The sequence below is a fragment of the Rhinolophus sinicus genome, chromosome 8, assembly GCF_057876585.1.
Source record: "Rhinolophus sinicus isolate RSI-liver-muscle chromosome 8, RSI-T2T, whole genome shotgun sequence".
Lineage (NCBI taxonomy): Eukaryota > Metazoa > Chordata > Mammalia > Chiroptera > Rhinolophidae > Rhinolophus > Rhinolophus sinicus.
The window spans coordinates 79,298,918-79,325,603 of record NC_142508.1 but is presented as its reverse complement, the minus strand read 5'-3'; the positions used below and the strand labels follow the sequence as shown (position 1 = coordinate 79,325,603).

Below are 26,686 nucleotides of genomic sequence, written 5' to 3'. Positions count from 1 at the left end.
GGGCCCAGAGGTGTGCCTGGGGTATAATAAATGCCAGTAGGTCATATTGCTTAGAAAATCCTATCACATCCCACCCAGGTCTCTTCTGCCCCTTTTGAGAGACAGTGTCATAATGTGGGTAATATTAATGTATGGACTGCAGGCTCATACAACTAGGCTCAGATCCTGGTATAATACTTACCAAGTGTGAATGCTTTTGCACCTTCTTTCCTTCGTTTTATAGAGACAATAGTAATCCCTCATGAGTCCTTTGGAGAAGATGAAATAATGCCTATGAAATACCTAGTTAGTGGTCATGGTGGTGGTACTAATAAAAATAGCGGTTGTAATGTTGGTGATGGCAGCCGTGACGTCTCCAGTCGCTCCGTTTTACTGAGTATTTACTAGGTGACAGGTAGTGTTCTCTGCTTTACACTGGAATCTCATGACAGTCCTATGCTACAGGTACCACTACTATGTCTGTTGAAATCAGCAAACACATAGTTACGTGAAGTCACACAGCTAGGATACAGGCTCAGGCAGAGCCACTGCTGCCTTCCTCTTCCTCGTGATGCACAGTGCCGTGTCCCAGAAAGAAACGGCCGTGGCCGTTACCTGCTTCTTGGTGGTGGTCACTGCTCTTGCATCTCTCTGATGTCACAGGAAGTTTGGACAAGCTTAGAGCCTGGTGGAACTTCAATTTATGCAGAGCTAGAGGTGACCTTAGTGCTTTTGCATACTACAGTCGCTCTCTCTCTCCTGCACGCTTCCAGCTGTTTCCTACTCTGCTGCCTCTAGCCATCACCTCGCATCGTACCACCTCTCTCGCTAGTCCATTCTGCAAGTTCCTGTCTGGGTGATTTTTTCTGAAATAAAGAACTGACCTGTTACCCCTCTGCTGAACACCACTCATCAGCTTCCCATCTTCTGCAGGGTTAGGATGGGACTTTAGTGATGGCCTCTCTGGCAGTGACATTGAGCTGAAGGAGGAAGCAGGGGTCAAGTGAGAAGCTGGAGGAGGAGGGTTCGAGCTGGGATCTTGGGGACAGAGCTGGGATCTTGGGGACAGAGCTGGACATTTGAGGAGCAGTGGAGATAGGAGGCCAAAGCATTGCGATAGGAGAGAGGATGCCGGGACGGCCAGGGCCTTGATGATGTTTGGAGTTTATTGTCAATGGAAGGGAAACCATTGAAAATTGGAAATAGTGCAGTGAGAAGACAAATATTTTATGCAGACCCTCTGGAGAGTAGCGAGAAGGCAGGGAGCAGCTGATGGCAGGAGCCATGTGTTGTGTGTCTCTGTCCCCACGTTTGACACCTAGCGCAGTGCGGGGCTCCTGGGGCACCCCTCCATGTTTGCTAAGGACTGGCCAGGAGGCACAGATACTGACTCTGCCACCAGGACTCTGACCAGGTGGCCACCTGGATGATGCACTAGTCTGTCTGCCATTGATAACATACCTTTGACTCAACCGACTTTTAGAATGTGGCCCATAAACCCAGGAAAATTCTTACAAATCTGTATCTTATTTTTATGTCATTATGATAACTTTGGTTCATTTTTCAAAATGGCATTTTGGCCGCTCTAGTAGAATAATATGCAAAACCACACAAAGTGCTGCCATTATCTTTTCTCAGTTAAGGTTGAACGATATATACTCGTATACATATTTGATTTACCTGTTAAAAGGTACTGGGATTGTGGGAGATATAATTCCAGTTTGTTTGTTTGTTTTGTTTTTATTGCTAAACACTTATGCAGGTAGGATACATATTTTATGATTTTTTGGGGGTGTGTGTGTCTACTTTTAAATCTCTTTGTAGAAACAAACACAAACAACAGAATTGTAACTGCATGTGTTATATACTTGGCCTTGAAATTTTGGTAAATGCTTTCCGATGGTTCATTGTAGTTTTCTGTGATGTGTTTTTAATAAATTCACAGTTCTCATTTTTGTCACATTAGGCCTTGGCTGCCTTAATTAGAAGTAGTTTTAAAAACGTGAAAAAAATCGTTGCTATTTTCTATTTCACTTTGTGTTTTTTCCTACAGATTTTATTAGTTTCTTTTTATCAACAATGATATAACTACATTTTAGTCCTTTAAAAAAGAATTGTTCTTCATTTTTAATGTCTTGATTTTATAGCTTTCTTCTCTTTTAGTTCATATTTCACAAATTTCTTGAGGAAGTTGCTTTTTATAGATGAACAGATATGGTACATTAAACGACTTCCAAAAAACACAGTGAGAATCTTCTTATGCGTATAATTGAAATTGGGCATTTTTATAGGTTCTGATATGTTATGTCTCATGTGTTCTTTGTTGTCATTTAAAGTAGACATCATTAGTTTTAATTTGTTATAAACATTTTTTTAAGCTTACCGTCGTACTCGGTTTATTACCAGTAACCTCGCATCATTTCCATGGCCTTTCTTTTTGGCCATTTAAGAGTGAAGTCTTATAGCTCAGAACTGAATTTTTGCAAATACTATGTAGGCCCTGGTCATGGAGGTGAATGGTGGCGCTGTTGTTTGGATGAGAGACCGAGTCTTACTGTTGAAGCCATGAGGGTGTTTTGGCCAGGACGGGTACCTGGTTCGCACTGGGCCACTGCCGCCAGTCCCTCATCGCGCATGCGTTTGCTTCCTGGGATGTTTGGAAGACGTATTCATATCAGGGCATTAGCTTGTATGCTTTATTACATTTCTCTCTTCCTCCAGAAGTTGAACCAGTGAAGAATATTCTACAGTTTAAAATTTTTTTTGTATGCTTTATTACATTTCTCTCTTCCTCCAGAAGTTGAACCAGTGAAGAATATTCTACAGTTTAAAATTTTTTTTTTATGTGGTTACATTAACTTTTTATACTTGGCCAGTATCTGATGGTTGATTATAATCATAAATTATCAGTATGTCAAAAAGATGACCTTGGTTTACTGTGACTTTAGTTAGTGGACTATTTTTCCCATGGAGTTTTCAATTTACAGGGCAGCTTATTATTTGTTTATTTTTGTAATTTACATCTAAACTTTTAACAGCTTCTGATTTAGGATGATTTCAATCTCATCTTTTTTTTTTTCCTGTCTGTCATCAATTTTCATCTGCGTGACCAAATAAATGGCAGTTGTGCAAATCTCTCTTCAAAAATTAAGGGCAAAGGACCAAACCTCTAAACATACTGTGATCTTTGATTTTAAATGTTTTGTGTAAGCACTTACTGATATATTTCGAGGATGGAAATTTTGTCATGTCTCAAGTAGCTCTTTCGTGTGTGTGTGTGTGTGTGTGTGTGTGTGTGTGTGTGTCTCATCTGACCACAGACCTTGCTATCTTAATATAGCTGGTCTTACTATATCTTCTCTCCTTAAGCAAAATACGTAATAAGTTTTGAACAACAGAACTTCCTATGGTTGAGTGATTTCAAAGTGGGCAGCACTGTTAGGTTTTGACGAGTTTGGTGCTGTAGATTTGGTTATGGACCGTCATCAGGAAATTCATAGTAAGAAACCCAAAGTGCTAGAGAAAATCTGCTGTGCATCGCGAGGCTGTGTTCATGATGTCGTGTAGGAAACAGAGCCACGCCCCCACGGGGTGACATTTCATACTTCTAAATACATGTTTTAAATGTGTCTTATTTAAAAATAATTATTTGAGAAATCTTGTTTAATTTTATTTGGTATTGTACTAGGCATTGCAGAAGTATTAATCATTTCTATTGATATTCTTTCTGCTTTGATGGGAATTTTTTCCATTCAAATTGAGCCCCTTTTCAATATAGCTCACAGAAGCTAGCTGATTTTAGGCCTTTACTTTTATTTGTGTTAAACGTCGTTTGAATGGTCTGCTGAAAGCAAGGAAGTTTCTCTGTTAAATGTCTTTAAAATAGAGGTATTTAAAATAAGAGCTTGTTTTCTTAGTTTACGTGTTTCTGAGGGTAATTATCTTTGCTTTGTGGAGTCTTTCTATGAAATTTTATCTGTTTTTTTCTATCAGTTCAGAGATCCTCGTGTTTGGTTGTGTTATCTTGTTTTCAGGGTAATACACAGTGAAGCTCAATTAATTTGTTATACCCGGTTAATCCCAATTCTCAATAGGCGTGTAGCTTTGATAATAATCATTTGCTCAATAACCGCAAGGATAAAAAAATCCTACCAGGATGTAAAGTTAATTATTACCATTTAAAGGAATAAAGCTATTTGAGGATTAGAAGTTACCATTGAACTCCTTCTGCTATGTTATACTAGGTGATATTGATATTTGTACCTCAGACCTGTACCAAATTTAAGCCTTTCTTCAGTCTTATTTATTCTACCTTTTAAACATTTCTGGGCTGTTTCCTCCCCTCTGCATACCTGCCGTCACTATCTTAATCCAAGTCCCCAGGATGAATCCTGTAACCGACGGAGGATTCCTGTGCCTGCAGCGCACAGGTGCTGAAGTTTGGATCACGTGACACCCTTATCTACACCTCCCCAGTGGCTCGCCATTGTCCAAAGGATACAGTGCAAACCTGGAATCTGCCATCCAGCGTCGTCCCGTTAGACTAAACATGCTTTTCCAGCCTCCTCTCCCAGGGCTGCTAACCTGCGTGCAGCTCCCGGATGGGACACCTCTTTCTGGCATCTGCACCTTCATCACAAGGCTCCTTCTGCGTTAAATCGCTTTTCTCTGGGAGCTTAGTGCACTTCTGCGAGCTTTTGTTCTGCTCCAGCGACCTCTCTCACCTTTACACATTTCCTGACAATCCCTTTCCTCTGCATCCTAGGTTTCAATTAATTGCTCTACTGGTCCCCGTGGCACTTTCTATCCACTTCTTTTAGCTCTGATGTCACTGCATTGCTATTAGATAAGTATATATCCGTCTCCTTTCCAGGTTATGAGATTCTTCAGGGCAGAGAGCGAATCGGTCCTGGCTGTGTATCAGTCGCCCCGACAGAGGGCTTGGTGCTGGGGGCTTGAAGTTGAATGAATTAGTGAATTATGCTAAAAAGAACTAGTGCAGTTTTGGTACAGAATGAACTTCACAGCACTTCATGTTGTCTAATCATTTCAGCTTTTTACGTGGTAAATAAAATTTGAATTTACTTTCCAGCCATTTTTGAACAATGGCATACTAAATATATTTGCCCCACTGGTCAAGTCCAAAAAGGTTCAAAGTTCAACTGAAGCAAAATAGTGACCCCAGTGAATAATGATTTTATGACTCCGTGAGGGCACTCTTGATGTCCTCTTTACTGTGGACAAAGAATATCCTTTGCCCCTTGCTTAAAAACCCTGAGCCGTCTGGGTGTACCTACTGCTTTTTGCTTTTCCTGAGGGAAATGGAAGAAATCACATAAATTACTCATCTACATTGTTATCCAAATGTAAGTCATCAGTAGCACTTTTATTTTTTTACCTGTGGAGAAGGTCAATGCTGTTTTGTAGGCTTTGCCTATCGCAGTATAGACTTCACCTAAGGTACCAAGAAATTTGAACTTGGCATTACAATCCAGAAATACGGTATGGAAGGAGAGTAAAATGATAGACTTTTAAATGAAGTGGGAAGAAATTAGCTTCTTCAGTCTGCCATTTAGAGTAAATTCAAAACTTGTCAGAATAAGAAATGATACAGAATTTATTCTGTGAAAGTCCTAAACACAGCGCTATATAATGCACTAGAGACAAATCTCTGTTTTCACATGAGACCTCTTCAGCTCAGAGCCAAGGAGTTATTACGGATTCACTTATAGAAGAGAGCTTTTTTTGCAGTTGTCTTAAAGTAAGAGAAGTAAGAGGAGGTGAAATCTAGGTAAAGGACAGGTGCCTCGAGTATATGATGGCTGAAACAACTCACTTACACGGCTAACACGGGCAGAGTGCAGAGATCATTACTGGAATTGCTTGGAAAAGAGCTTAGTATTGGGAGGGAAATTGTTAAAGGAGTACTTCTGATTTAAATCTTACCTTGGAAGTATATATTGCTGTGAATCTGCATGATTTTCATATGAGAAATGACATTGTCAACAGAAGACCTGAAATAATAACTGTATACTCATTTGTTTTGTTTCAAAACAAAACTATCCCAAACATACTTCATTGTTAAGTCCTAACTCTTTCACTTGCTAGCAGTATGGCCTTGGATAAGTCACTCAGCCTCAGTTGTTTTGATCTGTAACATGGGAATAATAACAGTACCTACATAATAGGGTTATGAGGATTAAATGAAATCATGCATCTAAAGCTCTCAACGCAGTACTTTGCACCTGATAAATGCTCAAATAATGTAGCAGTTTTTGTGATGTACTGGTAATAATGAGATTAGTATATTATTATTTACCTTTTTTCTCTCTTTGGCTGAAAGTGGATTTACAAGTTTATGTTCAGTGTGGCGTGTTGCATATCGACAACTCCCATTAAGAGTGGTGTTCTGGGTACACTGGCAAATTGTACTAGGTTTAAGTAATGTCCTCCGGGGCCTAGAGGCCAAAATAGTGAATGTGAATGAAAACTCAGATCCCTGAAGAGGAAGTCAGATCTTGTTTTTCCATAAAATAAGGGGCTTAGACCACGTGCTTGTCCGTGTTCCTTTCTGCTTCACAACATTATCACTCTTGAGCACTGACTATCCGGGCGGGCAGGGGAGAGTAGTTTTAGGATTTTGAGACCTAGGCAGGGTGATTTTTAAGGCAGATCTGATGAGATGGGGGACCGGTTGGGATTGGGCGGAGATGATGAGGTGACAGCTTTGGATTGGTTGTTACAGTGATTCAGGTCTTGAGGCAAGTCTCAGGGAACAAGATGTTAGTTTTGATCGTAAGCTCGTTTGGTTGGTTCTTGGTCTTACCGTCTAGGAATTGCAGAGTTGGGATTTTCCTAAGTTGACAAAGCTGCTGTTTGATTTCAATCCCTTCTTTTTCCCTCCCTGGCCCTCCTCTCTCTCGTTTTTTACGAGCTAGTTACTACTTCTCTAGAGTCCTGGATCTCCTTAAAATGCAATACTGACTCAGCAGGTCTGTGTGGGGCCCGAGAGCCTGCGATTCTAGCCTGCTCCCCGCGGGGCCCTGCTGCTGGGGGATGGAGGGAGAAGTCTGTCGAGAGCCACATCTGATGACGAGCAGCAGCGGGACATCTCATCTCTTCTCCGGCTTGTGTTGTGGGCTCTCGCTCTCCGGCTCTGCGTTAGGCAGCCTCAGGTTCCCAGCCTTTGTCTTAGTCTGTGGATAAATATGTCGTATGGGCACTCCTGGTTTCCTTAGGCACCACCCCCAGGTCCTGTGTGGCCACGGCTGTTTCTGCAGCCCTCTTTCCCTAACGGAGCTCTCTGACTCTACCAGTTTGCAGGTCTGTGCTAGGCTGTGACTTCCGGCCTGCATTCACCTGCACCAAATCCTTTTACTCAGCTGAGCCCGTGCATTTGGGTTGCCGATTCAAGGCTTCCATTTTGAGGCCACTGCTGTAGATTAATAACATAAGTTACATTTTCCAACAGGTGTGATTGGAAATGACTGGGTGTCATTCACATTTCCTTTGACTCTCTTTACCACGTATGATTTCAATAATTATATTTGTATCTCTTTCTATGTCCAGAGCATTGCATAGTCTCCATTTCAGTAGGCAGCTCTGCTTCAGGATGTAATGACTGCCTCCAGTTTTGGGGAGTTGCCAGCCAATTGAATGGAAATGAGAGGCATAATTGGTCAGCACTAGAAGTTAAGCTTTTATTCCCCCTAGTCCAATTTATTTTCCACGAGTATTTCTTTGAGTAACTGAAGTGCTGATTGCTTGAAGATCTTTGTGTAGGCCCCTGATTGGGAGTTGGGGGGGGGGGGAAGGCGGGGATTTGGCCTCCTTCATGTCTCATGTAGCTTATCATTTAAAGGGGAATGATGCCAGTAGACACTGGCTGTAGAAGTCTCTTTTTCCATACTTGTAAGACAAGATTCAACAATCATAGAATGAGCACAAAATGAGGGTAGGTGCTTCAAGTAATAGAATATACTTTTATTTGAAAAGGAAAGAAAACAGCAAGCAGTCTTCAAATTAACTACAAAATAAGCTAGCCAGTTCAAGGCTGGTTTCCATTATGGTTTCATGTTACAGTAGTAGTTTAGTTTTATTCGCCCTAGTATAAGCTGAATACCTAACATCCAATCGTCATGACTCCAGTTTTCATTTCAATTTTTTGCTGCAATAAAATCCTTATAACTAAATTATAATGCAAATTAAAGTACAGCAAAATTTTAATAGTCTTAGTGTTCACCCAGAGTTCCATTCTTCCAGTTTTGTATTAAATAAAAAACTAATAGTCCATAAAAAATATGGTAAAGTTACACTTAGATAGACATGAAACATTTGAAGCCAAACTAGATTTTTTGAATAGTGTGTGGCTTGATGAATATACTTAGAATTTAAAGCACGCCTATTAGAGTATTCCAGTTCTACAATTTAAATGTGTGTATTAGAAAGTAGATTAATTTACATTTTAGTCTATTTGCAATGGTGTGGGTGTGGCAGCCTAACACTCATCATATGCCTCTTTATGAAAGAGTTGATCCTGCTCCCAAGGATCCTGAGTTTGCTTTGTCTTTCCAGAGACAGAATGATTTTCTGGGATGCCTGATGGTTGGCCCTGTTTAGACTTGGAGATTGTTAGTGACTCGTTAGTGAAATTCAGTTTAGCTCTGAATAGTCACGCTTCAGAAATCATTTGTTTTGGTTGTAAAATTTTATTGAAGATCTGTTAGCATCACTCTTACGTATGTAGCACACAGTAGGTAGTATCTTAGTGGAGCTTTTCTCCCTCTTCCACCTGAAGTAATGCTCCGTCCCCTGGCGTGGTCAGAAAAATGGCGGTCTCGGTTTCCTGTGGCTCCTGCACAGACGGGCGCTAAACCACGTAGTGCAACCAGATGATACTTCAGCATCACATTTACAGCTCAAATTCCACTCAATTTCTTTGTTTCTTGAAAATGCCTGATTATTTAAATTGCTGATTTAAAATCACTATGCGGGGCGTCCATCCTTGGCTTGATCAGGAGGATTCTGAGATTAACCTGACAGAGTCAATTAATTAAGAATCCCTTGATTTCTTATTCTGTGACCAGCCCTATGCTGGTCCTATGAAAACTCAGATCCTTGAACCTGGAGGAGACTCAAAGTTGAAGGGTTGGCAAGGGCAGACGTTAGGTTTTAACATCCACGGTGCTAGTTGCTTTCCTTAAAATATTTCATGTAAGTCTTACAACAACCCTGTGAGGTTATGTAATTTCCCCGCTTTGCAGATGAGAATACTTAGCCCGGAGAGGGCCCAAGCCCTGATGGTTGTGAAGGGCTGTCACTGTGATTGTCGCCCAGGTCTATGTGTTTTCAAAGCCCTGTTCTGTACACAGCCCCTCAGGACTGATGACATTCTCCCTGTCCAGGAATGTCTTCCCACGCCAGGGGCAGAGGGTAGGCAGGGGAGAGCAGGGAGAGCTTGTACTTGATTGAATCTCGGGTTTAACTGTATTCAATAAACAGTGAAAGTGGGCTTGTAAAATATGACGTGGATTCCATACAAGATTGGTCAGTTAATGATTTTATTGTAGGTGGGTCTTGACGGAAGGCTGTTGATCGCCATTGAACCTCCGGACAGCCTTGGAGCAAGTCACCGAAGTGTGAGGGTGGAGAGCAGGAAGTGACAATGCCACCTCTGTCCTCTTTTACTTGGCCAGTGATCCACACTTCACTGCATTTTGATGACAAGAAAATTAACTCACATTCGTTATCCACAAAGGCTATGCGGTCTTTCAGAAGTGTGTCTAGTTTTATTCTGGTTGTGAATATTTTTATTCCCACGGTCAGCTTACTTTACTAATTCATAATTTATTGTGAGTTTTTTTGATTAACATTCAAGACTTTATTCTTGCCAGCTGTACAAAGTGTCATCAGGGCAATATTTAATTAGTAGTAGTAACATTCATGTTAAATGCGTTGCTGAACTTGACCAAGAAAGAAATACAGACTGGGCTTCATCAAGTATAAATGATGAATGGAAATGGTTCAGTTCCATTTTTCAAAATGCTGAATGGCTTGAAAGTATTATGTCTGTAGGACTTATGTAAACCAACATATAACACAGCAGAATGCCTGCTGTCATGTTTTTATGACTAGAATAACAGAAGACATAATAAAATTAAATATTTCTTGTAAAGATTGGGAATAGTATATAGTGAAGTTCTTTTCCCCCTCCATGTAATTCAGTTACGATTGAACTGAGACTCTATCATTCAACTCTTAGAAGTTTGGAATTGAAAACTTTCCCTTGTGGTGTAAGTACAGCATCACGACTCAGGGTCTCTCTTCAGAAGACGTGCGTGTTCCGATTAGCATTGCCCTTCATCAATAACCCCTTTGTAAGGCTGCACACATTGAGCCTAGTGACCAAATCATTTTAACATCGTACCCTTTTATGATTCCATTCAGATCCTCCTTCATGAGCAATAGAAGAACAGAACAGAAAAATGAAATAGCATAGACCAAGTTGCATTACTTTCTGGTCATAACTTAGGTTATTTAACTTCCGCTGCCCTGAGGAATCATCTGATTCATTGCAGCTGATTCCAAGTAATTTTTGGCAAATCTTAGATATCAGAGGGTATGAATTCCATTTGTTCAATAAATATTTATTCAGTGCTCGCTGTGTGCCAGACCCTGCTGGCGTTGGGGTTGCGACAGTGAAAGAAACAATCACTGTTGAGAAAATGTAAGAACTTGTGTCACTTCTGAATGTTTTTTTTTTTTTCATAACAAGGACTTCCAAAAACTTTTTAGGAAGATTAAAATTGTTCAAATACAGCTCTACCCTGACAGAATTTGTGCAAATTCATGTACGTTAATGACCAGACACTCTAGCAGACTGTAAGTAAGGAAGGAAAATGAAATCGCTAATTGAGTGATTGGTGTTCATAAGGTCAACATGTGAAGCAGCAACCAGGTTTCATATCCTTAAACAGATTTTATAGGCTGTCCTCTTTCTATAAAGGTCACTAGAAGAACTTTTTATTAGAAATAAAATGGGAACAGTAGAGTGGCCTTTTCACATCTTATTTGGATCAGTCGAATAGGCAAATTTTACTTCATTTTTATAAAGTTGTGTTATTTCATATTTGCCATTTCATATTTTACATTTAAAATATGTTTCTTACCCAACTTGCCATGGAGAAACATACAGACGTAAAAAGTTGAGGGTTCGGATGAACTGTGATAATAAATTGAGGCTAAGTATGGGAAAGTATACATGTGTATATACACCAGGGGTGCCAAAAAAAGTGTACACAAGTGGACACTTTGGTCAGCGTTGCTCAAGCAGTAGTTCGCTGTAATCAGAAGTGTCTGGATGCTGATGGGAACCACTTTGAGCCAATCTTGTCATTGCAGAAGTCACACGTGACTTGTATTCATCTTTTGTTATCGGTATATATTGAGTATTGCAATTTTAATACAGTTTTCCTTTCTTAAATGTGTATACGTTTTTGGGGCACCCTCTGTATATGCATGCACATACACATACAATTCTGGAGCAGTCTGTTGGCAGAGATTAAGGGCTCTTCCCTCTTCTCAGCCAAGCATTTTTATGACATTTCATGGTGCGGGGTACAGAGCACACGCACCGTTCGTCCTCCCAGAGCACTGGGCCTGATTTCATGCTGCGACGTAGTAACTTCCTTGTGTCTTACTTTAATGCCAGCCTCATAGCTTTGTCAGGATGGTGAAATGGGGCTTGTGCAATGCATAGGAGTAGGCGTTCAAAACGTCCCTTTCTCATCTAAAAAAATTATACAAGTAATAAATGAATACATTCTTATGTAATAAACGATCAGAGCTGTGCAGAGTAAACGTCACTGTCCTCTCCCTGGTGGTAGTCATTTTTAAGTTTGGTGTGTCTCCTTTTAGGCTTTTTCAAGTACTTAGTTTATCTACATATGCATATACATTTGTAAAATCACACACGTCAAGTTATTTTGACTACTTTGCAACACGTGGTCATATACTGGATGCCTTGTTCTATGACAATGCTGCTTCACACTATATACTGTGGGTCTTTCACGATATTCCAAGTAGATCTACCTCATTCCTTTAACAGTTTCAAGGTATTTCATTGAATGTCATAATGTATTCGTTCCCTTCCTGGAAGAACATTTATTCCTTAGTGTTTTAAATTTCTGTGCATGGATGAAATGAACAGTAAAGAAAATCATGGTGTCAGTTTTGTTTCTTTGTTTTGCAAGGAGATATTGGTGATCTTGAAGATGCTTAATGTGCTGAGTCACGTACAGTCTATTCACATCTTTTAACTATAAAAGTTAACATGTCTCTATTCTCAAGTTAGTAAGATAAGTTTTTCAACTGTCTCATCATGGAAACCTGATGAAGTGGGACTTGATCATTGAATCAGATGATACGGATGGGGCAGTAGCAGGAGATGTGGTGGCCTGAGAGATAAAGTTTCATTCAGTACATACTTGCTGAGACCTCCTGGTACCAGCATTAGGGATACGAGGTTGAGAAGGTGTGGGAATAACTTGTCCCTTCTAGCATCCTTCTCTTTTTCAATCAGTGGAGGAGTAAAAGGGAACTGTAAGATGAAGAAATTGTCATCTGAAGTTAATGATGCAATATAAATTTCAAAGTTGCTTGAAAATGTATTATATATAGATGATACGTAGGACAAACATACAGATTATGGTTCTCGGGTAACCCTTGCTATTTTAGCAGCTCAAAAATTAATGTTTTAATAATTTACTGATAAACCGCACATGTGACCTGTATATATTTTGTATGTTCATATACAAGGCTATCTTTTTGCTTTCCCATGCCTACCTGGTCTGCACCCTTCCTGCCCTTCTCAACTTCTCTGCGTGCAATTGTGAGTGCCTATAAGGAATCTACACACCTCCTGAAATTGTGTTGCTGTTTGACCCTCTGCAACACAAGTTCTTTTTAGGTCTCGTTACCTTGTTGTGGAACATGTTAGCTCAGGAATTTTGCTTATTCACGGCTTCTTTGTCCATACCTCCTTATTAGTGTATTAGTCTCTGCGCTTCACAGTCTCAAAGCTGTACTCCTTAAGCTTTCATAGACTGGTTCCTGACTGAAAAATCATAACTCTGACCTTGTCCTGTATCTATAAGACCAGCTGCTCACCATTAGCTAAGGCAGGAGAAGATGCTAAGTTTGCAATCGTTAGAACTGGTGAACTTCAACTTGCTCAATTCCCAATGTTAACAAATCATTTATAAAATGCAGATTGGAGATACCATTGATTCTTTCCTTGGGGTAAGATTTTACTTTCACAGATTCTGTGTATTTTTCTGCCAGAACCCAAGACCCATAGAAAAATGAAAGTATGTTGTTTACTTTGTTTCAACTTTGTGTCAGTTTCCAGTATTGAGTGCTACATAAAATACTTTTTTACAAATCAATATGTGTTGCCCCAGGCAATGGAGATTTTTAGAGACCTTAATGCAACCACGCATAAAGCTGACTTTTGTTTAGCTGTTTGTAAACATTGTATGTCAATGATAGGGTTGAAATCTTGCATAAAATTGTTATATCTGAGAAAACATATGTAGACCAAATGCTACATTATTAGGTACTAAGTTTTAATATAGCTTTTGAAAATTAAGTTGTAATTGTCTCAGGAGGAAATGTCTATTTTAATCCCATAATTTGGGATGTTCTCTGCTTATAATTTAGGATAAATGCATATTTCTATTCAATATTCTATAACCTAAAAAAAAAAAAAAACGACCAATTTGATATTTTTAAAAAGTATGGAATTAACTACTGACTTTGAAAGTAATTTCAGAAACAAATTCCTAGGGGGTCAAATACCAAAATCGGATTTTTTTTTTTAACCTAATAAAAAACTTAGTAGGAAATTGAGGTGGCTATATATGTAACATAGGGGTTGTCAAAATCTTTTTAAACAGAAAGGAAAACTAGAACTTAGTGAGAAAAGATAGACATATCCGATTATTAAAATTTTTCATATTGTGACATTGGTATATTAATGAAAGCTCAGGGGACAATATTTGAAATGGGAGTGTTAAATAAAATACAAAACGTGCAAAGAGCTCTTCTTAGAAATTGACATAAACTCTACTGAAGGGATGGCAAAGGGCAGTGTAGGCCGTTTTAGAAGAGCAAATGCACGTGGCCAGCTGGAAAATATTCTCAACCTCACCGATCATAAGGGAGATGGAAGTTAAGTAAAAGTGAGCTATGCTTTACTCCTATCAGAGTGGAGGAACTTCTAAAAGAATGGGACACTTGCTGGTAGGATGTGAAATTTTTCAGTCTTTTTTTAAAGACACAATTTGCCCTTATTTTGTAAAAAGTACATTTTTCGTTTAATTCAATACTACTGGGAATTCAGAGAAGAGGGGCAAACTTTTTCTATAAAGGGCCAGATAGTAGATATTTTAGACTTTGAAGACCATACGGTTCTGGTTGCAACTACTCAATTCCACGTGACATCACTCAATGCAGAGTTGGAAAGAGATGTGATGTAACATGTGGGCTGGGATACGGTGTTTCCAATGTACAGACATAGGTATAAACTCAAGAGCATATGGAATAGTGAAATGTAGTAAAATAAGTGAGAAAGTATTGAGTTTTGAATATTTACTACCTTTATTTTTAATAATTGGTTCTAAGTTTATATAATTTCATTTTTACTTATGACTGTGTTTCGTAAATAGCTCCCCAAATCCCTGAAAATCTGACAGTTGGTTCTCCCTGCTGGTACTGGCTGGCTGTAGCGCACTTCTGCCTATATCCATGTATAAGCATGTATTGCTGTATTGTTTACGACAGCAAAAATAGGAAACAAATTAGATACCCACTGATAGGGAAATAGTTGACCAAGTCGTATCGTATCCACACCCCGGAAGATGTACAGTAGCAGCCATTAGACAGAACCATTGCCTTTGGTGATTTCCATGTGTGCTGTTAAGTGAGAGGAGTGGGGTGCAAGGATGGGCATATTTCATGATCCCATTTTTGTAAAACAAGAATGAGAGATGCTCCCCGTTCTTCAGTATGGGGCCATTCATTCTGGTGTCATTGTGAAGACTCTTGTAGAAAATCTCTTCACTCAGTGCGGGGTGTTTCATATTACTATTTATCCACCCTTCATCTCTCTCCGACGAAGATAATGGGCCCATTGCTTAAGTGTATAGATCCTTTCCTTACTTCATAATGCTGACTATCTGCCTGAATATAAAGGGATTCCTTTAAATAGCATAGTGGCCATAGCAATTTTCTGAACATAGATGCTTTAATTTCTCTAAAATAACAGATTCTTAATGCATGCCAATACGATCCTCGCCCCCTCCCCCCGTAAATTGTGGGTTCATTCTTGTGCTGTGTGGTCAGACTGTGTGACATGCATTCCCTAAATCCAGAGGTGGATTAATTATGACCTTGAGTTTATGATTTCTGAGTGATTTTAACAAGAATGAGAGACAGTACTTAGTCTGATGGCTGAAGGTTGAGTTGTCTTCCTTCTACTCAACAGGTGAGAAAGTCAAGTAAACAATTTTCTGTATCCATTTTGTGGCAAGTTACCTCCATTGTTGTGTATTCTGTAGCTTTTGAGCAGTGTGCTGTGCTGAGACTGACGTAGCTTTGCTGGCTGAGAAGTAGAAATGGTTTCTGCTTCAAGTCCAGAGAATAAGGCAGGAGTGTTGCCTACCTAGGAGAAGGTGGATGCTTCGGAATTTCAGTATGAAAACGATCTGACGACTCTTGGAGGGGATGACTTTGGAACATCGTGTTACCTTCTTCCTTGAGGTTTTGGGGGATATAATCGTTTGGCAGCAAACTGCATGGTGAAGCAAGAACATAAAGGATAATGTTTGGATTTCAGTACATGTTAGGAGATGTGTCTCAAGGGGAGCTGAGATTATTGAGCTAGTGACTAGCAGCTGAGTATTAGTGATGTTTGCGTTGTTAGGACCAGAATATACATGAGTTAGATGGAATGACTGCAGGGGTGAGGGTGAGGGTGTCCCATAACATCAAAACCCTTCTGTACTTGTCAGAACGGTGCTTTCTTCACTCTCCTTCCCCCACCAAAAATTTGAACAGTAGTGAAATACAGCAGTTCACATATAAAAGCTGAAAACTAATTACTAAGTAGTGCTTCTTCATTTGTTTAGAAGTTTTCTTGGTTTGTCTGGGTGAAAATGACTGAATTTAATGAGTTTTCCTTCTTTTTAGGCTCAGTTTATGAACCTCTTAAAAGCATTAATCTTCCAAGACCTAATAATGAAACTCTGTGGGAAAAGCTGGATCATTATTACAGAATTGGTAAGCAAACTGGGGGAAGACCTGGCGCTTGTGGTTGGGGTTTGCTGTGCCTGAGGTCTGTCACGTGCAGTGTGGGGACGGTGCTCTCTCGTTTGGATGTCGTACTGGTTTCAGTGCTTAGGCAGCCACGCATTCTGACTGCATATTGATACCAGAACTGGAAAAGGAACCTAACTAGTCATATGTGTCCCTTGAATAATTTGAAGGCTGTCACCAATGCCTGTGTGTCCTTTTAGCCTTCCTGAACATTCCTGGATTCGAGAACTAGAGGCTGTTTCTCGATTAGTGCTTACACATACAAGATTTGGTAGAAGGATCCCTTGCTCTTTTATTTAATTTATACATGGTCCCTAGGTAGTCCTGACCCTTTTACATCCATTTCTAATTCACCGAGATACAAAGGGTAATCTCAGGTTACCGTTACTGATATCAGATCCCTGATAAATATATATGACGATGGGGGGTGAGGGAACATGGTCAGTCTGGCAAGTTTTGTTTCCTAACGTGAGTGGACAACTCTGAGATCTGCATACATGGGGCTTCTCTCTTCCTCAGACCCTACATCAGAAATGCCTATTAATTTTTTGGTGGTTTGCTTCACATGCTATTTACTTGCCCTAGTGTGGCAAGTAATGTAAAATTGGGTTTATATTTCTCCCCTAAGATAAGGATTTTTTTTTTCAACTTCACGTAATTCGAGATTCTGATACATATTTTATGTTGCCCTTTAGTTATCTTTGTAGCCATAACCAGCTACCGAGATTTGCTGAAGTGACTTCCATGGAGCTGTTTCTACAACTTCAGAGGTTTTATGCAGCTTAAGTTTAGAAACAACAAAACTGTCGGAAGTGGGCTGAGGCTGAGGAAGCGAGGCAAATGGATGGCTGTAAATTCATTCTTTCTCTCGTCTTCCATTGCAGTCAAGTCAACATTGCTGCTGTATCAAAGTCCGACCACAGGTCTCTTTCCCACGAAAACCTGTGGTGATGATCAGAAGGCCAAGATCCAGGACAGCCTGTACTGCGCTGCTGCGGCCTGGGCGCTGGCTCTGGCCTACAGGTGAGCGGGGGGTGCTCGGGCAGGTCGAGTCCAGGCCCTGGGTGCTGGCTCCGGCCTACAGGTGAGCGGGGGTGCTCGGGCAGGTCAAGTCCAGGCCTGAGGGCGTCGTGCGCCCAACCTGCTCAGCTATCTTCTGGCTCTGCTGCTGACTCACTGTATGACACGTGACTGCTCACATCTCCTTTTAGGTCTCTCAGTTTTCCTGCAGGTGACATGAGACTAGTTTGAACAATTTAGACCCAAATTTTTCATCTCTAGGTTTGCACATCAGCATTACTTTTGGGCAGAACGTTCTCATTGAGTTGGTTAGTGTCAGTCACAGAGGGAACTGATGGTGAGTGAATTTTGCAGACGATAAAACTGGGGCCCAGAGTTTAGTTAAAAGATTTGTTCAGAATTACACAACCAGTTAAAGAGAGAACCAGGCCCAGGATTCTCCCCACGCCCTTTTGTGTTTTTCTCACTGCACTTCATTGGGGTATCACATGTTGTAAGTCAAATAATTATTTTATAAAGTAAAAAAAAAAAATCCTTTCACAATACAAATGTTCTCCTTAATTTTATTTCATTGTATATGGGAAGCATCCAACGTGGGTCCTGCCACATAGTCAGTAAGAATACATTTTAATCATTTTTTAAATTGAAATTTATTGGGGTGATGATGGTTAGTAAAATCAGATAGGTTTCAAGTGTACAATTCTGGAATACACCATCTATATATCACATTGTGTGCTCACCATTGTTAAGATTAGGTTTCTGAATATTAATTTTCGGAAGTTGATACATGCATATACTTCGATTTGAAAACTGTGTCTTTCACATAAAAACGGTCCCTCGGTTGTGTGCCATCGATGGGCTGCGTTTGTACAGGAAGATCAAAGACGGAGAGCATCTGAAGCAGCCACCGTGGCGCCCTGTTTGCTAATGTCACTGCAAGCGTTTCTTTGCATAGTCTGTGGAGGCGCAGCACAGCTTCATCAAAGGTCAGGCTGCCACTGGTCTTGGGAGCACAGAGAGCACCAATAGCACCTTAGCCAGTGGTCACGCAAGTAGTGGGGCAGACGGACACTGGGCACGTCCTGATGTGACACAGCTGTAAGGGCACATCACCCATAGTGACTTCTTACCAAAATGTTTACATGGATCTACCTGTGACTAAACAATCAGACAAAGCCAGATTGTGCCTCTGTAATTCAACTTGCCTGGACTCTTAAAGAATGCAGCTGTCATAGAGAATCAGAAAATAGGTATGAAAATGGCTACATTAAGAAAGACTAAAGAAATATGACAACCAGATACAATGCATGATTTTTGATTGGACTCGAAAAACACTGTAAAGTATATTTGGGGGTTAATTGGATACATTTGGCATAGAGTATATGTTAGATGATATAGTATCGATATTAAATTCCTTGGGTGTGATAATGATATAATGGTTATATAGGAGACTGTTCTTGTTTTTAGGAGATACTTTTCCAATGTGTAGGGGTGATGATGTTTGTAGTTTACTTTCAAATAGTTCAGAAAATAAATTATAGGTAGAGAATGTAAGCTGATTTTAGCAATTGGTGAACCCGGGTGAAGAGTAAAAGGTTTATGCATTGTAGTATCCTTTTAGCTTTTCTGTACATTTGAAACTTTTCTAAAGGAAATGTTGGAGGAAAGTGGCTTAAAAAAAATGCAAGAGTACAGCCTTTCTCCCAAAAGGCTTGACACATCTGGTACCGTGTTTCCCCGAAAATAAGACCTAGCCAGACCATCAGCTCTAATGCATCTTTTGGAGCAAAAATTAATATAAGACCCGGTATTATATTATATTACATTATATTGTATTATATTGGGTCTTATAGTAAAATAAGACCAGGTATTGTATTATATCATATGAGACTGGGTCTTATAGTAAAATAAGACCAGGCCTTATATTACATTATATTATATTATATTTATTATATTATATTATATTATATTATATTATATTATATTATATTATATTATATTATATTTATTATATTATAAAGACCCAGTCTTATAGTAAAATAAGACCGGGTCTTATATTAATTTTTGCTCCAAAAGATGCATTAGAGCTGATGGTCCGGCTAGGTCTTATTTTTGGAGAAACACAGTAGATACATCACTTTAACCCTTGAACCTTATCATTGGTGCATTATTTCCCCACGGGCAAACTTCAAGGAAAATAAAGTCAGAATATTATATGGTAGAAATAGCCATGTGACTTCATTGTTTACTAGCACTAACTAGGGCCGTCTATTTTATTCAACGCCTAAGTGAGAGGTAAATATGACACTGGGAGGGAACAGGAGGAGTTCTTGCAGGAAGACATCCTTTCTCCCTTGGCCAGTGCTCAAGGTGTCTTGTCAACATTTGCCTCGAGTTTCCATTTCTCCAGTACATATACATTTAACCCACCTGAAAGGTACTCTTTCAAAGTGAGACTCTTAAAAATCACTACTCTTCTCAAATGTAAAAAGTAAAGAAAATGATGTTCCGTATTTAAACCCTATTTTAAAGTCATGTTTTTTTCTAGACGTTATATTAAAAACAAACAGTGCAAAAACCCTACTTGATACTTTTTAATATGCCATAGAGTATAGATTCAACTTCCTTTTAGCAGATTTTTGTTATATTGAGTAGGTTCAGAAGGAGTTGTAACATGAGCCATGTCAACCAAAAGTATGTAATTATTTATAAAATAAAATAATATAATTATGTGATTATAAGAACAATAAAATGAAAATATGTTATGTTTAATTATATTAATTATATAGTTAGTGTAATGTAATCATAATTAAAAATGATGGCACATTCGAAACTACAATTTGATATATACGAGTAGACGACATTTAAAAAAATCAAACATTAGTAAGCTTTTCTGCCCTCTTATAAAACAAGAATATAGAGTGAACTATAATAAATTTAAGAAAATTAAATTATTTCAAAGTGTATTTCTGCAAATAAATTACTTCATCATTTCTAACAAAATATTGACTATATCTAATTAAAAATAATACCAAATTATACTCCTAAATGGGTATGAATTATAAATGTGCATAAAATAATCTTTTTAAGTCCTCAGTACACACACATACACACACAAATTCAAACAAGTTTCAAGGTTTCATGAGATTGTTGACAAGACTTATTGAAAACTAATGCAATCAGAAAAATCAAATTATTCATAATTTTTAAAAATTAATAACTTTATATTATGTATTCATTACCAAATAAAATAGATATAAATTCCTGAAGAGAAAATATTGACAGGTTAATTAAAAAAAAATTTTTTTTAAGGTTTTACTTGATTTTTATTTTTTTTTAATCAATTTTATTGAAGAATATTGGGGGATAGTGTGTTTCTCCAGGACCCATCAGCTCTAAGTAATTGTCCTTCAATCTAGTTGTGGAGGGCACAGCTCAGCTCCAAGTCCAGTTGCCATTTTCAATCTTTAGTTGAAGGGGGTGCAGCCCACCATCCAATGTGGGAATTGAACCTGCAAACCTTGTTGTTGAGAGCTTGCACTCTTACCAACTGAGCCATCTGGCCACCCCTCCGGAAGCTCAGCAGCAGCTCGTTGTCTTCAAACTAGTTGTGAAGGGCGCAGCTCACTGGCCCATGTGGGAATCGAATTGGCAGCCCTGTTGTTCAGAGCTCACGCTCTACCCAACTGAGCCATCTGGCTGCCCCGACAGGTTAATTGTTGAGGAATTCTTCCTAATGTAATCTATATGACTTCATTGGCAGTTACAAGTAGAATTAGACCAAAGTTCTATTAATTTTACAACATGGAGCTTCTCTAAAACAAATCATCACAACTTAACATTGTGAAAGTATGAAGGCTTCATAATAATTCTGTGATGAATACCTTCACATTTCTCCAAATGGGAGATAGTTCCCTTGCTAGTGAGTAACACAAAAAAATCTACTTTAACTACTAAGAAGATAAATTTTACAGGGAATTAGTACATAGTTTGCCCAGCAAAGAGACTTCAAATTCTCCCTAGGACTTTGTACCTCCAGATTTATTATTACATAAGGGAAAAAAACACCCATCTTATTTTTTTATACTCCCTTAATTTTTATTTTATTTTATTCCTATCACCCCACTCCCCTGCAGACCGTATTAAAACTTGTATTTGCATCCATAGAGCTTGCTAAAAAAAGCAGAATTGCCAGTTCCTAGTAGAAAATAGAAGAATGATTTTGGATCACTGGGCTCACTTTACATTTTAGGAAAGGTCAGAAATATATCCTGATGCCTAAATGTTTTTACTCAAATGCAACTGCTCCTTTACTTCCTCAGACAGAAGAGAAATGTTATGGTTACTATTTTATTTGCAGAAGGAGGAGAAACAGGAGAACTTCATTACAATACAAAAATTCCTTATTGTGGCTGCATTATTCTAGAATATATTAGTCTTGGTTTAATGCTTGTTTAAATTAGGGACAGAGACTTATTTTAAAGACAATTTTAGAAAAACTTGATTTCTTTTCTGAATTATTACTATTTAGATGAGGTAGGAATTATACACAGAACATTTCATTGAGCTTATTATACCCCCACTGTGCTGCTTCCTCCATGTATCAACGTCTGGTCCCCTGTTATCCATGCTATAATTTGCCTCCATTAAAACCCTTGTGTCTGACATCGGGGTAAAAATAGAGCAGAGTGAAATCATGCTGGTTTTACTGCAGTGCCTACTATGCGAGGGGAAATGATGTTCTCATGAGGAAAACTTAGCTTTTTACTGACATTCCTCATACTGTGTTAAAATGATTATCATGCTTCTTAGCGGTGGCTTGTGAGGTCTGCAGTTGGAAGATGAGGTAATTATAGTACACTTTTCAAGGAGATGGGTGATACTTTTTGTTAAGTGGGGATGATCGCCAGATGTTTTAGTTAAGATTTAGTGAGACAATAAATAAGCTACTTTCATTTTTCAGTGGTGGGTAACTCTCATCCACCTTTCAAAGATTACTGATCCATAATAAAAAGGGAACTGAAGGACAGAAGACCATCTTAACCTAGTTTAATAGTTAGATTTTAGCTGTTCTTTCTTTTGGAAAGCAAGTGATGTAAACTGGGGTTCATTGATTTTAAACTAAGACCTCAGCATATAGAATTTCATGCCCAAATCCATCATGTGTCACTCTGGATGTGTGTTTAGTTGAAGGCACCCTGACTGAAGGGCCCACCCTGGCATTAGGAAACACGTGGCAGAGCAAAGAAGTGTTGTGCCTACCCTAATCTGTGTTTCCCTGAAGGGATCAATATTAAAAAATTGTCTCTACTCTGTGACAGTGAGATTAAAAAAGCTTTTGGTAGATTGTTCCACCAGAGAAATGTTCCTTAAAATTTCAGCCAAGTCAATGTAGAAAATATTGGATGCTATTTTTAAAGCAATTGGCTTTCTTCCTTGAAAGAAGGAGAAATCTGCACAAGTTTTCATCATAGGGTTGTTTTTTTTAAATTGTAGCATTTTTACATCTACTAGGAAGATGGAGCTTCTCTGTTCCAGAATTAGTAGATGTCGCCAGAATGTAGGATTAGCCAGATAGTTAAATACTTCATTATCAAAAGCTCTGCTTCCTTTTCACAGCCATTTCCAATTTCTCTCATGACTTATCTGTCTCCCCCAGGCGCATTGATGATGACAAGGGAAGAACCCATGAGCTGGAACACTCGGCGGTCAAATGTATGAGAGGCGTTCTCTACTGCTACATGCGGCAGGCCGATAAGGTAAGACGCTGTCGGGTGCGCTGGATTCTCCCGTTGCTCTGAGGGATTAATTTAACCCATGTAGCAATAGCATCTTCCGATGAGGAATGTCCTTCCCAGAGGTAAAGCCGTGTCCTAGGCCAGGTTGCCAGGTGAGAGCAGCCTCTGCCTTCCCAGCCCAGGGCTGTGAATCCCGAAACTGCAGACACACCTTAGTGAGAGGTGACTAAGAACTGTCACTTAGACTTCAGTTTGCATGTCTGCTTGGTAAAGACTCCGTTTCTCAGGAGCCTCACAATATCCATTAATTCTAACCAAGGTTATGTTACTTGAGAAAACCCATCAGAATTCCTTTGGACGGGTGAGTGCTCTGGCAAAAGCGCTATACAAATATAATGTGATATTTTCCTATTTACCTACATCTATGTGTCCCCAGGTCCTAATAGAATAAGTGTCCGTATATACATCACTGTGTCATGTGTCCCCATGACCACCCCAGGTTTGATGATTAATCAGCACAGATGCACATCAGTAATTAAACGGGCAATTTTGATTGTGTAATATTTTGTATGTTTTTAACATGCGGATATTATATTGTTTTAATTTATTCTTCAAAAGGATCAAAAAATGTGATAGCACATTTTCTTCTTAAGACCTATATCTGAAGTTAAAACTTAAAAAATTCATTGATATATTCTGCCACCAAACTGTGGCAACAAGAAAATGTTACTTGGCAGAAAAAGTAAATTTCTTCACAAGCTGATAATAAAGATATGTGACAAACCTATAATTTGTCTACTGAGATTTGACTTTGCAGATCATTATAAAGGTTTTTCAATGCTTGATATAAAGTACTTCATATTGGCTTAGTTGAATTAAACTGGTATGTCATATATGTTGAAGTAATTGCAATTATAAAGTTATTTTTTTCCTAAGTGTGAGAAGTTTACTGTTTATTTCACATTTATCATTTCATGAATGCCTAATGTCTGTGACTTCAACTTTTCTCAAGGGAACATTGTGAGAGCTGTGAATTACATGTGTTTGCTAAACAAGCTGACAGACTGAAATTAGAATCGTTTATCAGAAAGAAGGAAATGATGTAATACGAAGTTTTTTCTTTGTGGCTTGTTTAGCCAGTTGTTAATGTCCCTTTCTAAATATTTTTCAACGTTACTAACCAGTCTTCACAATTATATTTTCTTTGAATACAGCTTGAATGTGACTTAAACTGTCTTGAATTTCTTAAATCATTAGGATTTCCTTATATAAGCACAATGGTAGACCGTTAAAATAAACTGATGTAAGAAGGTATGGATCACATTGGGATTTATGCATACCACGAAATGTAGGGTTTCACCAGTTGTAAAGCATTTCCGTTGTTATAATTGCCCTTTGTCTCCGTATCTTTAGAGTAGGAATGGAGAGTATTACTCTAATCCACTGGGATGGGCTCACTCAGGGAAGGGGAGGCACGTGCCCAGCTCACTGCCTCCCACCATACCTTTACCTCTTCTTGGTGGTCAGCATTCCCTTCATGAGTCCATGGCAGGAGGGAATGTATCATACTTTAAAATGTGAAATACAGAGGGTGCCAAAAACATGTATACACATTTTGAGAAAGGAAAACGATTAAAATTGTAATACTCAACATATACTGATAACAAAAGATGAATACAGGTCACATTTGACTTCTGCAATTACAAGAGGTGCTCAGAGTGGTTCCCACCAGTGTCCAGACATTTCTTTGTTGTTTTTCTTTTTTTAGTTTCAAGTGTATAAAACAATGTAATAATTGGACACTTATTTATACTCATCACAAAGTGATAACCCCCATCCCCCAATCTACTACCCCCTGACATCGTATGTAGCTGTTACGGTTCCACTGACTCTATTCCTTATGCTGTACTCCACATCCTGTGACTTTATATATATATATATGTATATTAAATTATAGTTGACATTCATTATTATTCAGCTTCAGCTTCAGGTGTACAGCACAGTGGTCAGGCACAGACACTTCTGATTACGGCGAGCCATTGCTTGAGCAACGTTGACCAAAGTGTCCACTTGTATACATTTTTTTGGCACCCCCGGTATATATTTGTTAGCCTTTCTTTAAAGCTAAAGGAAGCCCCTTTGTAGTGTTCGTTTGCTGTTGACCTTAAGGCTCACCTTCTCTGTCTTTTTAAGTCAGGATTTGAAAGTCTTTGGCGCTCCACTTTTAGTGATTTCTCTCCATAAAATGTGCTTCCTGGCGTATTTTCTAAAAATACTACCTAAAAGAGATATTTTTAATTTATTATGAATTTGAGTGGATAAATAGAACTGTCTTTGTCCTTGATTTGCAGAATGTAGAGAGAGCCATCTGATTTCTGTCTGTTTTGTCTTGCCACTTGCTTAATACTTAGTGTTAGGTCTTTTTTACCTCTAAATATTCATACACCTATTCTCTCATTTGCTCTTCTAATACCCCTTAGGGAGAGCTTTCAGAATTTTTCAGAATTGACTCAATCTGTAGTTAGTAATTTGGAGGGCAGAGGTTTGCTTTACAATAGGCTGTGAGTGTTGCTGTCTTTAACTATCTACTTACAAATGTTTGTTTGTTTAAATTGCTGCTAAGTAGTTTTTAATTCATGAGAAATCATCAAAGTTTTATAAAATTTATTCTTCCAGGATTCCCTTAGGAGATTATTTTTCCTTCCTAAGTGTATATTTGAAGGCTATTAATTAAGAATGGATAATACAATAAATACTCAGTCACCTTTTCCTAAATGAGCTGTTTATTTACAGTGATTAAAGTTTTTAGGAAAAGTCCAAATAAAATACAAGCAAAGAAAACATTATTCTAGATTTTCTTTAGTCTAGAAAATTTTGCTTTAATTGTTTTTTGTTTTTACTTGCCAGATGCCAGACATCATAAAATACTAATGAATGTCTCCTTGATTTTGATTGTTTTCAAGAGTACTTTCTATCTGTAATTCACATACAATATGCCCCTTTACATTTCTTTCTTTCTTTTTTTTTTTTTTTTCCCTTTACATTTCAAAGCTTATAGAGTTTGGGTCTTATTTTTTTCTGAAATTTTAAATTATTTGTCTTTTAACAGCTTTAAGATTCAAAGCATAGTTATGTGATTTCCCATTTGAGTATCTTTAATTGTTTAATGGTTGCTTTTCCCCTGACACAGTGATTGAATATCAATTCTCATGCTGGGTACTTGTGCGTCTTGAAGACAAATGACAAACACTACCTTGTTAACTGCAGCAGTCACTTTGTTAAACTGATAAACCCATATCCTCTTATAAACCCTTATCAAGTGGGCAACATGGATTTTGTTTTAACTTTACTTTTGTCTAAGATTCCAGAATAATGTTCAACACTTTGCGACACTATTCATGGTAGTGTGAAGGGGCGACCACACTGGTTTCTGTCTGTGTCAGATATTGAGAAGGAAGAGCCTTCTCACCTCCTCTGAGTTAACCCTGGCTGGCGTGGTCACAGTGTAGAGAGAAGACGTACATCCCTCCTTTTACCCTCATTCCCCCAGTTTGGATGAGCTGCTGATAGGTCCT

At 38.6% G+C, this 26,686-nt stretch overlaps 1 protein-coding gene across 4 annotated transcripts in view; it reads left to right on the top strand.

Annotated features, from left to right (window-relative positions):
• The window catches only part of PHKB (phosphorylase kinase regulatory subunit beta), a 122,337-nt gene that overhangs the window by 7,386 nt on the left and 88,265 nt on the right, over positions 1 to 26,686 (top strand). For all 4 annotated transcript variants that reach the window (XM_019731864.3, XM_019731865.3, XM_019731866.3 and 1 more), the window contains 3 exons: positions 16,228 to 16,317; positions 17,238 to 17,376; positions 23,033 to 23,132. In XM_019731864.3, coding sequence (XP_019587423.1) covers positions 16,228 to 16,317; positions 17,238 to 17,376; positions 23,033 to 23,132 — 329 coding nt within the window. The remainder of the gene's footprint in view (positions 1 to 16,227; positions 16,318 to 17,237; positions 17,377 to 23,032; positions 23,133 to 26,686) is intronic.